Source organism: Plectrocnemia conspersa, unplaced genomic scaffold (assembly GCF_051122295.1).
Source record: "Plectrocnemia conspersa isolate PC_06_02 unplaced genomic scaffold, ASM5112229v1 ptg000005l, whole genome shotgun sequence".
In the NCBI taxonomy this organism is placed as follows: domain Eukaryota; kingdom Metazoa; phylum Arthropoda; class Insecta; order Trichoptera; family Polycentropodidae; genus Plectrocnemia; species Plectrocnemia conspersa.
In genome coordinates, this window is record NW_028277169.1 from 7,589,797 (window position 1) to 7,603,204 (window position 13,408).

Sequence of the window (13,408 nt, forward strand, 5' to 3'; positions counted from 1 at the left end):
TTATTCATAAAATATGCACATACAATAACATTTAAATACACATACAAAACCTATATTTATAACAATGCATTTTTAATAAGTGGACGGTATTATTTTTAGAATTACATTTCATGTTATTTGATAATAATTATGTTATTTTTGTTTCGAGTAATCATAATTAATAGTGAACCAAAAGTTATATGGACTTTTAAGTATTATTATACATTATGTAAAAATATATTAATTATTTTATTATACATAGTACCATTTATTTATAATAATTGATATATAAGGCAACTGCATACCACTAAATCTAATTTCAAAAAATGTATAAACAGGAAAACTCATATATGAGTCACCGCCCCTCAATACACGAGAAAAAAGGATTTATGTATATGTATATTATTTTTCATAACAAATCAGTAATTTAATTTTCTATTTTATATTGCTCATCAAATTATATGATCCATGTGACGATGACGACAAAAATTAGTACTTGATTATAGCTTTTGTGACTATAAAGGTTATAAAAAAACAAATAGGATTATGGATATTATCAATCTAAGATTATTGATTTAAAAAAATAAGAAGTCTTCATCCAGAAATTAAAACATAACATCTAAAAAAACAGTGAAATTTTTACAACAATATTGATTCATATATGACAGCTATGAAGCAAAAAATTTAAATCCCTTTCCAGTTGTACCATGCAATTGATACATTGAATCCTTATTATTGTCGACTCAACGTATGACTAAACAACTTGCAGCTTGAAGTTTTAAAGGCTGAAAAAGTTTCCATTCATAAATCAAGCTAAGATCATTTCAAAGAACTTTGGGTAGGTTAAAGTTTGATTCTATAAGACACAATGGACATGTGAGTTGAGTTTAACGCAAAGCCTTAAATCTACAATTTCATTATAAAAGTATTTAAAAATGCAAATGTCATTCTTTACATGTGGCACGAAGCAGAAAGTGTGACAGAAAATACATTAGTTGAAAAACTTAAATTTCTGATGGCTGCAATTACCAAAATCGTATTCCAAGTAGAACAGATATTTTTGAAGGAGATCTTATGATGACGGAAGCTGATAATGTCCATTCTTTGTTAGAACATTACTTCAAGCCAACTGAACCAGTTGCCAGATATAATATTCGCCATCAGATTTTATAAAATTGATTAGAATTGTTACAACAATGTAAAACTAGATACATTCTACAGTTACGTCAAGTTTTTAAAGACAGTCGTCCTTTTTATGATTCAATTACATACATATGTAATAAACAAATCTTATATATATGTATGTATACTGAAAATAAAATTTATTTTAAGATATTACTTCATTTATGTAACATGGATCATATTTAATTTTCAATGATATAAATCATTTTTAACAATTTAAAATAGAAAATTTTTATTCGCTGCGGTAAATATTTGTAAGATATATTATATAGCATCACATGTATGTGAGATTTTCTTTGATAAACTTATATTTTTCGCGATCAGACTCACAGCCCAGAATATTAACGTCTGTAGTGTCTTTCAAAGACGATTCGTGGTTGTGAGAACCTTGAAGTATAGCTTTAATACCCCCGTATATGAACATCTTAGCCGAGCACGACTTCTTCTTCTGCGCGTATCGACTGCATCTCCAGCTGACTTTGTTATTGTGCTTGTATTGGTAATTGAACACGTGAGAATCCAACACCAACTGAACTACACCTTTTGCGTTTTCAATATAGAAAAAACCTACAATAAAAATCATAAGCGTAAGACAACAAATAATAAATTCTATAAAAAACATAATTAAACGATAATAAGTAATAAGGGCAAATAATTTCAACAAAATATATTTTGAATCTAAACCACACAACAATAATTAATAAACATATAATAATAATAAAAAAAACAATAGGTAAATATACTCTTGTATATTTATGCAATTAAAAATCAACCACAACCACACAGAAGATCTGCGTAAAAAATAAACTACATATTAAAAATATAATTTAATAAAATGGTATCATAACGGCACTTGAACACACACCTGGTATGTAATTTACCATGTAACCTCCACTTGAGGTTGTCATATCTTAGATATATTAGCTACAACGTTGGAGAAAACAATAGGTATACAAAATTGTATTTTATACTTTGTAAAAATAAAGTTATAAAATAATAAGTCAAACGAAAACTTCCAATACTGCGATATAGATTCAAAACATCTGTAAATTGACAGCAGTGTTACATATATTGTATATGTATATGGACGACGGGTGGTAGTATGAATCAGCTATGTAACATAAAGATATAGTGGTTAACTAAAACGACCATTCAACAATAGTGAAGGTTTGAAACCCATTGAAATTCATCATCGATAAATGAAAATTTAGTATGGTGATGCATGTCGGTTGCATTAGCAAAGGTACGAGTGGATGATAATCTTTGTTTTGCGATAATTTTTTTGTACTGCTATGTTAGAATCTGTTATCATAAATATTAACTATTTAGAGCATGAATATACTTCACTACTTCAACGTAGTTGACAGATTCTTTAAACTAAAGAAAAGTCGAATAACACACATCTGATTACAATATTTCACAGTTTAATAAAAACGTTTTTAATTTTTGCTTCCAAAGCCAACCTAAAGCAACAGAAAGCGGTCACTTTTTAAATTATTTTACGGCAAAGAGAAAATGGATTTACGCAATTAAAATTCTAATCGTTACGTTGAAATCCTGGGTTTTTCAGAATTGGACTTTTTATTATATTAATTAATTTCATCAACAATTTGTTTTTTTTTTGTTTCGAAATCTTTGAACTATTACTTATTTTTTTATAATTTTTAAAATAGCTGCCCGCTTCGAGCGTAATTACAAGTTTTTCGACCCATATACAAAATGATCATTCAATCAATCGTTTTTTGAATAGTGTAAGTTTGAAAGTCATTGAATCGATGAATAAGAGTTTAGTACGGAGATGCATGTCTGTTATTCCAGCAAGTGTACGAGTGGACTAAAGAATTATATAGCAATGTCTCTCAACAAGGCCAGGGTCACAGCAGTTAAAAATTTAAAATACTGCTTGATTATACTGTAAATCAGCAGTGTTACGTATAGTTTTAAAAATGGTGGCAGAACAGATAAGGCACAACAATGGCTTAAAATGGCCGCTGCTCTTAGAGCAGCGCTGTCATTAGTTTTTTGGTTGTATGTCTATTTCTATTAAAATTCAATAACAAATGAAAGTTCAGTGTGGTGATGCATGTCTGTAACTCTATCAAGTGTACGAGTGGACTTAAAAATAATGCATGATATTTTGCAATTTCACATAGTTAAATCTCCAAGGAAATTCTGCACTTTATACTGGTTTTTGGAGCACTATGAACTAAACATAAAGAATTTCCATCACAACCATATGCGGAAAAGATTAGGCTAACTATTGAACTCTTTTGTATGACATATGCAGATTTATAAAGGTATTAAAGCACTTTCTAAGCGCTAGAATATTAACGCCACAAAGATAAATTGTTATTTTGTACTGCTTTCATTAAATAAATTACAGAGATACAATAATATTTAAGGTTTTCATTTGACTCATCCTCATTTATGAGTTTTTACATATTATATAAAAATTCTGAATTTATAGTGTTTATGATATAATATACATAGGCATAGAAAAGAGGTGTACCTCTAAACACTGTCTTAAATTAAAACCTACGCAACAATGCTATAAAACTTAATGAAAAAAAGAACAAAAGTATAATATTTTTTTACATTAAATACTCGGCAAGGAAACAATTTATATATTAATCAGTCAAAACGTTATTTTTAATATAAAAATAAATTTGGTCAATATAGTAACATCGTTGAATATAAATATAATAAAACATAACAACAGATTAATATAGTAAACTTTCCACGTTGCATGTATAAAAAACCCTGTTTTAGTTAACGACAAATCTTGTTTATAATTTTGGAATATTTGCACAGCCCAACACATATTAATCTGTTACAATTAACAATATATTTTTTTAAATATATAATATATAAATATATTTTTAACAATATAGACTCTAAAACATCAACATTTATGTATATAATATATTTTTTCTATTACTTTTAATTTTAAAAAAGATATGTACATATTTTTTCAGTCTTCTGGAGCTATAAAAATTGCACTAAATTTTTGACTAACGTTTTAAGGCAATCAAAAAAACAACTCCTGAATGAGACATATAAAAAATAAGACTAGGGTATGATGTAGGACATTTTTTTTAAAACTGCGGACAGTGATTATGCACTACCATCGACTTGATTATGATTTCCTTATCGGTGTATATCATAGCTCTGCAACGTGTCTGGTATCGTTTGACGCATCTCCACAGCACGTGACCTTTGGTAGTAATCCTCTCTTTCTGAAACCTATATCCGTTCATTAGGATAACTTTGTTTCCTTGGCGGGACAGCCCAAAGTGAGCAACTGAAAGCAGAACGAAATGATAAAAATGAGAAGAGCAATAAATAAAAAAGGGAAAATAAAAAACAGAGATAATTAAAAATAAGATAATAAAATAAATAAGAGTAAATCAATAAAATATCATAAGATAAAATAAATATATATTTAATTTCAATCGAAAAACTTTTATTTTTATGAGTTGAAAAATAAATACAGAAATATGATTCGATTAATATAAACAGTAGATCCCCCAATAACACGGTAAATTGGGAACTACTGTAGTTCATCTTAACACATTACCGACAATGAAGCCAAATAATTGGCAAAAGTTGGACTAACACAGACGATGGAAAGCCAATATTTTGGCTTTACACCAAAATTTATCTGAAAATGTATTGCATCTAATCCATTGATGTTTTTTATCAATTATTTGATGATGTCAATAGACAAGCTCGAAAGTTGCGGATCCCGTAGGTAATGTGTTATGATTTTGAACATCATATAGATGTCCCTTTTAAATCTTATGCATCCAAAATGACTAGAGACATCTTCAAGATCGATTTTTGATATTTCATATTGAAAATTTTATGGCTTTGAATATACTGCATAAAGTTGAAAGGAATGAGCTGCAATAAAATAATACGATCAATATAAATTAAAATCAAATGACTCGGCGGCTTGTATCAGTTTATTACTTATTTTATTTAATTAAATACAAACACATTTATAGCAATTCAGCAAAAAAATAAATATAGATATTTAATATCTATTTGGTAGTACGTGAGTGTGACTGTTATGCTTGAACAGTATATTTTCTTTGTACATGTTAACAGTGGCTTTGCATTTGTTGCTTCGATTCGAAGTGCATACCCAGCGAATAAGACCATTACTGTTTACTCTTTTGACTCCGAACATGAAACCGTCGAGCATCAGCAATTTTTTACCCTTTCTTGAAGATACATATTGAACTAAAAAAAATGTATATTCATCATTATAGTAATAAGAACAAATCCTACTGAGTAGCACAAAATAATAATAAAAACAACAAATAAAATATTAATTCGAATAGTAAATTACTTGCCTGAAAACTCATTGTCGATTAAAAGTGATAAGTAAAAAAGCAACATTGATGCAGATAAAACAAACATTTTTTTAACATCAGTATTCTTTTATTAAAACTAAGATACAGAATAATGACATATTGATTATTATAATTGCCATAATGTAACACTGACTTACAACTGGTCTTTAAATCTTAATACACTATGTTAGCATTATTATTTATTAATATTTTTTTGTGTATACATAAACATACAATTTGATTAGGTATACAATTTAATGATTTTTATAATTTTTTTATGCTCATATAATAGAAAATCATAATATTATAATAATAATAATATACAAGGCAGCTTAAAAATATTTTTTTGAGTATCATTAACATTTTGATCGCCAAAATCCGATATATTGATTTTTGCTACATTAGCGAAAATTACCAGATTCGACGTCATCATTGAAGAAAGAATAGGATTCATTTTTAATGAGCTTTATGGTATTTGCTTCAGAGACAAATAAAAATTTTTCCAAATAAAAATATGTTTTATTATGAAATACATCGATATTTAGTTAGTAATCTCAAAAGACTTAAGTTATTATCATTATTTTTGCAATCTTGTATATTATCCTTTGAAACAGTAACTTCAAACCCCAACAAAAATAAAAATAAATTGGTAACAAACAAAAATTACATGCTAAGATAAAGAAAAGTGATATTAATTTAGATTTAAGAATCATCGTGTTTATGTATTCCTTTCATGAAAATAACACGATTATTCTTTGTGCGAAGGTTCGCTAAGCAACCTTTCGAGGCTTTAGTGCATGACCAACTCATCACACCATTGGATAGTAAAGTCTTTCGCAAATAATAGTGACTCTTGAATATTATTCTGGGAGTGCCTCGGAAGGACTCCATGTATACAACTAGAAAAAAAATATAAAGGAACATGTCAGTTTAAAAAAATAAAATATAACTTATAATATAGAGAATAAAAACATAAATATATAAATAGGACAAGTAAAATAGAAATAAGAAGACATTTATGAAGAAAAAGTTGTCATATTATTAAGTATATTGTTTATTTAAATAATATACACAAATGAGATCACATTTTGTACTTTTCTTATAATACTTTGTACTATTTTAAAACATTTTATACATTAACTAAACACATCGATAATCTACTTTAAGTATAAATAACGATATAGTTGTGATTAATAGTTGAAATATGTTTTGGTTTTAAATGGAATTTTCACATAATGACCGTTGGCAGTTTTATAGTACTCCGGTTGTCGGTGATTATGTATTGGTTTTAATGCGATTAGTTCATGTTCTTGAGTGCAAGCCGTAGCAAAACACTTTGGCATTATCTGGGTACATCTCCAGTAGATCTTTCCACTCTTAGAGTTGGTATTTTTGCTAAAAGTGTAGCCGTTGACTCGGAGGAGAGATTGACGCTGAGTCGGCAGATAATCAACTACAAATTGAGGGCGAGAATCAGAAAAAAACAAATGTACAGAGCTTTAACGTCAATGAAAAAATAAGAAGCAAAATACTTTACAAAGCATAAAAAAATACCTACTTTAAATAGAATAAATATAAAAAAGTAATCTGGAAACACAAACGTAACTATAAATCAATGCAACTAAATATTCATATTTCAACATGTCTTAAAAAGGAGTAGTACGTATATTCACTCTTACAGAAATATTGCTTATCTTTCTATATACTGGTCAGTAGATCAGTAGTCAGATAATTAATTTTAATGACATGGGATATAATATGGAACGACATTTTTAATGCTAGAAGGAAATATATATTCTCAAAATAATATGAATTTATTGGTATACACAAAACACATTTTATTAAAATATGACTTAATAACTAGCATTAATTCTGTATTTTTCATTAGTACTTATGTCACACATTAAGAACTTCATAGCCATAGGATCAAAGGTTTCTCCGTGATTGTGAATTCCTCTGACGTAATCGACGAAACCGTTTCTGATGCTAATGAGGGCGGAGCATCCGCTTCTATATTTTTTGCACCGCCATGTGATTCGACCGGCAGACTTAATGCCTTGATATTCTTGCGAATTATACTGCTCACAGAAGATGTTGTTTGATGCGATCAGTAGAAATTTACCTTTTTGAGACCTCACATAGAACCAATCTAAAAATTGATAATGAAAATAGTAAATGACTTTCGACTCATATTTGCATTATACATTTGTATTGATGGTACAATATTTAGTATTTTTTAAGCACACACAGATGTCATATAGTGATAAAATATAGCTTAAAACTTTTTTAGTGAAATATATACAATAATATGAGTTGCAAAAAAATATGTACAGAAGTGAAACTTAACATTTAAATATACATATTATTTATTCACAGTAAATGCATATGTTTATTACTTAAGCTCGGTATCTTTACACATAATCATAAATACAATAATTATTTTTTTGCAATTATTACTTAAATATATATTTCTCAAAAAGTATAGGGCATTTTATATCATTCTTTTTTCATCTTTTAATGTTTTAAAATACACCATGTATTGCATTTTTTGTTTAGGTCAATTTCACTCAAGTCGCATATTCGATGAGACATTGAGTCAGCTTGTAAGTCGGCAGATGATTGTGCTTGTCAATAATGTAGCTAATGTAGCCACAACGTAGACAGATTGACGCCGAACACTTCTGAGAGGAAGAGCTACAGCGCCAAGTAGTCCTTGTGTCTGTGTGCGACGCCATGGCGAAAACATAATTCATAGCTACCAACATATACCTGCCTTTTCTTTTAGACGTAATGTAAAACCAACCTAAAAATAAGTAAACGTCATGAAATCCACAAATAGTAAGCGGCAAATACAGTAGACCCCCTAATAACACGGTAAATAAGGAACGTGCTATTTGGGTGCCTTTTTCTTTATGTGTGAGCGAGCCAAAAGAAGGATATCTCACCACATGCGCCTGATTCTTATGTACGTATTGCAAAAAAATGTATGAGTATTTTCTAGTCCCCCAACTACACGCACCTAAATAGCAAGCTCCCAATTTACCGAGTTATTGAGGGGTCTACTATATATGATTTTTGTGTTTAACAATAGTGCTACAATCTAGTAATTGATTTCAATAAATTCATTGTATGAGATTTTTGATTGAATTGTCATTTCTGTCATTTTTATATAATTGTCGAAATTAACTAAATCTTATTTATTATAAATTGTATAGTTAAACAAACAAATTTTCTAGTATTGAATAATATACTTGTAGCTATTAATTTATATTTCCTTGCATTGTATATCACAAAGGACCAACTTTTATGACCAAAAATATTGTAAGATCTCAGACATTATATATTTTTATGAAAAGAGAATAATTTTTTGGGACAATAAGAACTGCTGCATCGAAATTAATCACAAGGACTTAGTAGAAGCTTATAAAACTAATTGCTTTAGACTTTATAAGAACTTTGCATTATACAAACGATATCGTATTTAAGCAAACAAGCCAAAGGATCGGTGTATATTGCATAGATTTAAATCAGTGTCATTTTTACCGATTTTCTAATCATCGTAGGCAGATGGTCTAACTGAATATTTATTGGACAGTAACAAATAGTCTGTTTCCGCCCCAAATCATCGTATTAGCCAGATGGTTGAGAACTGGAAGGGACTAAAGACTTCCCTGAATCTAAATATGGCTGTATTGAAATTCCGCTAGGAACTTTCTCAGAACCACCACTTCGCTTACGGCTTGAAATAAACAAGTTTCGCTAAACTCACACCAAGCCTAACATGCTGAAGTGACCAAGACTTAAAAGCTGAGAAAATAGCAGCAAAAACACAAAATTGTGCTGAAACAACGTTTTTTGAATATATGTACATTTAATGCAAAAAACTTTTTTTGTTTTTTTTTGGGTGGTTTCAGATTTAAAATATATTATATGTATACACATACTAAAATTCACTTGAAAATCGAATATTTTTTTAATATTGATTGAAAATATCTAGTATATTATTTAGCTGATTATAATTTACTGAAACAAAAACGAAAGAGCAGGGGGGAAAATGGCGGAGGAGGGGGGGAGCAAAATATTTCACCACCTACTCTTTAATGAAGCCATATATTGAGGAAATAAACATTTTAATCATTTTTTTTAGATATTGTATTTAATTTCACTGCACAACTGTTTTCTCAAATGCTGATAATTTAATTTAGGAAAAATAAGTATTTTATTAACTGCGTATGTTTCTACGAGTTTTTATTAATAACTGTATTTTCACATAATAAAATGATGTATGCTATAGCGATACTTAATCCATTTTGGAGCGAATTTATGTTTCAAATATTTTAAGTAGCTTAAAATTACTTTAAAATAAAAAAGTAGTTTTATTAACCCTTTCACTGTGGCTGATAGTTTTGCGCGCCATTTCAAAATTGGTTATGTGGGGGGGCACCTATTCCTGCCATATTTTTAAAAATTTAGTGGTTCAATAAATTCAAGTGATTAACAGCCTTAAATTATACTAAATAACCATATTATTAGGCTTAAATGTTTATGGCACCTTTAGGTACCCAATGAGCACTGACGATTATCTTGATGACTTCTATAGAAACCATCTGCGGTGAAAGGGTTAAGATTCACGGGATCAAAATGAAATTAAAAATACATATTTGGAGTGATACTAAATTAAATCTGCACAAAACATAAATAAAACACATATTAGATATAACATATTTAATTTTTAAAATACTGAGAATTAATAAAATTATATAATCAACCTTAGCAATTCTCAATATATAAAATACATTTGCACATTATTAATTAAAGTACAAAATAAATCTTAACAACTCTCAATAAACAAAATACATTTACATGCACCTTAGAACATTTTTAGTAAGATATTAAATTAAAACTAATGGGTAATATATAAATCAAATAAATGCATCAAGATTTTTAACATTATATAAGTATTTGTTTTTCAAACAAAGGCTTACAACCGATTACTTCTACTGACTCTCAATGGCTGAAGAAGTGAGTCGCCACAATGCGTATGGGTGTTTCTTATGTATATAACTTTATCGTACTTGGTATATATAACTACTTTACAGCCGATAAATTGAAATTTGCATCTCCATCTATCAGTTCCATCTGTCAGAATTTTGCAGTAAGCATAAGAATGTCCTTGGTAGACCAATGTTCTTTCGCCGCGCACCTTTTTAATAACCGGTGCTGAAACAATATTTCAACATTACATAGTGTTCGATATTGTAATCATGATAAAGTGCAGGATAAAATTACCTTGATGGTATTATTTTTAATTTTGCACTGTAACATGCATAAATAAAATGCAATAATAATATAAATTATATATTTACAAAAAAAATAATACATTTAATATTTTTAATCTGTACAACTTAATAACATTTGAAACTTGTTCTTGCATATAACAGTTTTTAACAACACATATACAGTCAGGTCAGTGAAAGTGGCTCAAGACATGAACTCAATTTTAAAATCAGATTAAATACGCCTTATTAAAGAATTTGGTTTGTTGACGCTTAATGAAAATAATGTTTGTTATTCTTTAAGAAGTTCATTTTATTATAGGATTTTTATTAACTGTTAAAATTCTCTGTGAATTTCAGATATTTAAACGCAATTTAACATGGTTCAATATTTAATATTAACGCATTACGGTCCGTTCACGCCTTTTCGCGTAATAGCAAAATTTTTGTGCTCAGTCAAGTTTATAAAAATATTGTGCGAACGAAATACAGATTTAAATTTTTTCTAGAGATGTCAATGTATATATTTATAATTTCACTTTTTGTCAAAACATAAAAATATATATATTTAAAATTTCGCGAAATAGAGGACCATAATGTGTTAATATAAAAAACTGAATGGCTGAGTAGAGTAAAAAAAATGCCGATTAAACACTAAAAATTAAATAATTTTTGCTGCAAATTAAAAAGCCTGTTTTCGCTTATCGGTCAATTTCAAACCTCTACAGGTTTTCACTGAATTTCAATAATGCAAATTTCCTATTTGGGTTCTTTTTAATAGTAAACCGTACTACATATTTATTTTATTGACTTCAAAAACGATTTGGATTTGGCAATAATTGCCTTAAGCTTGTCTCAGAATTTTAGATATACCATTCTTCTTTTGGTGTCAGAGTTTCAAACCATTCTTTGTTTGAATTGCAATTATTTTAAGATAAGACAATATAAGTCATATTTTCATTAGGCTACAGAATTATTGATAACACATATACTGTATGAACATATTTTTGCCATAAAGACAACAACTCTTATGTAAAATTATTGGCTAAAAATCAGCTGCATTCTTGATTTTTGACAAAATACAGTAGACCCCCCCCCCCAATAACACGGTAATTTGGGTATCTGTTATTTTATGTGTGAGTGAACCAAGCGGAGGATAACTCACCACACGCACCTGATTCGTATGTACGTATTGCAAACAATTTATGAGTATTTTCTAGTCCTCCAACTACACGCACCCAAATAGCACCTTCCTAATTTACAGTGCTAAATATATATTTATTATATTTAATTTAATTAAATAAAGTTACCCCCCAATAACACGGTAAATTTATGGACTATAAAATACTTTTGCAATACGTATGTACGAATCAGGCGCGTGTGGTGAGATATCTTGCCTTTGGCCCGCTCACACATGAAGTAACGGGCACCCAAATAGCACGTCCCCAATTTACCGTGCTATTGGGGGGTCTACTGTATGTGTATATTGATCATCTATGATCAGAATTTTTGCTGTTTAAAATTTTCGCTATGCACAATAATTACCAAACCATCTATAACTATATATATTTTAAACAATAGGCAAGTTTTTATGGGTTTAAAACGATATAGACCCCTTTCCGATCATGCCCGTTTTAACCCAAAAATTTGTATTTTGTGAATTATCTTCTCAAAAATAACAAATCGGTAAAATTATAATAGTATTTTTTGTTAAAACTTAAATTTGTACGAATATTTCTAAATATTTTACAACGTTCGCATATTTTTATATCACTTCATAGGAAAGGGTGGGTCCGTGCCAGAAGTTTTGAGCCATTTTCAAATAAAGTGCTATGGTCGGGAAGTGGTTAAGCGAAGTTTTTATATTTAAAAAATGGAAAAAACTTACTTAGAGATAAATTAGTAAATGCTGGCATTTTTTTGTGAATTCTCAGAAAAAAATTAAAACTTTTATAAATTAAAGTTATTATTTTTTTCTGAAAATTTAACTGGATATACATCAAAATAATATATTTTCATATTACAAGTTGAAGCAAATTTTCTACAAAGTTAAAAATGTAGTTTAATAATTTATTATCCAAAAATGTTTGAAACATTCAGAAAATTAATCCAAATAAAGTAAATCGCAAGTTTTTAAGAACTTACGAAATACGACACGTGATGAGTTTTATGACTATTGACAATGCAATAGGATCATCTGAATACAGTTCTCAGATTTCTTTGACAAATGTATTTAAATAAACAATTATTAATAAGTGTAAATACGGTTTTAAGCAAAATTATCGTTTTTTTTATAGTCTTGAAATATATAAGGACTAGGGATTCCAATCCCGGGCCAAAATTTTGATCCCGGGATTTCGGTATTGCAATTAGTCGATCCCGGGATCCCGGGACCAGTCCCGGGATAATTTTCATGTTATTTTATCGAGAAAAATAATTTAAAATGAATAATACAATATTTTTTTACATCTGTTTTTTATAATGTACAATGTATAAAGTACGTATAATTTTAGTCTTGGACTTAAAATAGAAAATAATATAATAAAAATAAAAAAGGGAAGGTCTTATTTATTTATTTGAGAAGATAAAAAATTAACTTTTGACAATGTATGT

The 13,408-nt window shown here is 28.6% G+C and overlaps 1 protein-coding gene across 41 annotated transcripts in view; it reads right to left on the reverse strand.

The window, feature by feature from the left end:
- Nucleotides 1-13,408, reverse strand: part of LOC148234762 (uncharacterized) — a 564,675-nt gene that overhangs the window by 121,712 nt on the left and 429,555 nt on the right. Inside the window, exon 5 of one of the 41 annotated variants that reach the window (XM_088187147.1) lies at nucleotides 1,421-1,728. The exons of 37 other annotated variants lie outside the window; for them this stretch is intronic. In XM_088187147.1, the coding sequence (XP_088043273.1) occupies nucleotides 1,436-1,728 (293 nt within the window). In that variant the 3' untranslated portion in view covers nucleotides 1,421-1,435. Of the gene's footprint in view, nucleotides 1-1,420; nucleotides 1,729-2,770; nucleotides 4,463-5,585; nucleotides 6,419-10,229; nucleotides 10,740-13,408 lie in introns of those variants that run through there. 3 more of the 41 variants (XM_088187169.1, XM_088187170.1, XM_088187161.1) reach the window with 3 other exon arrangements.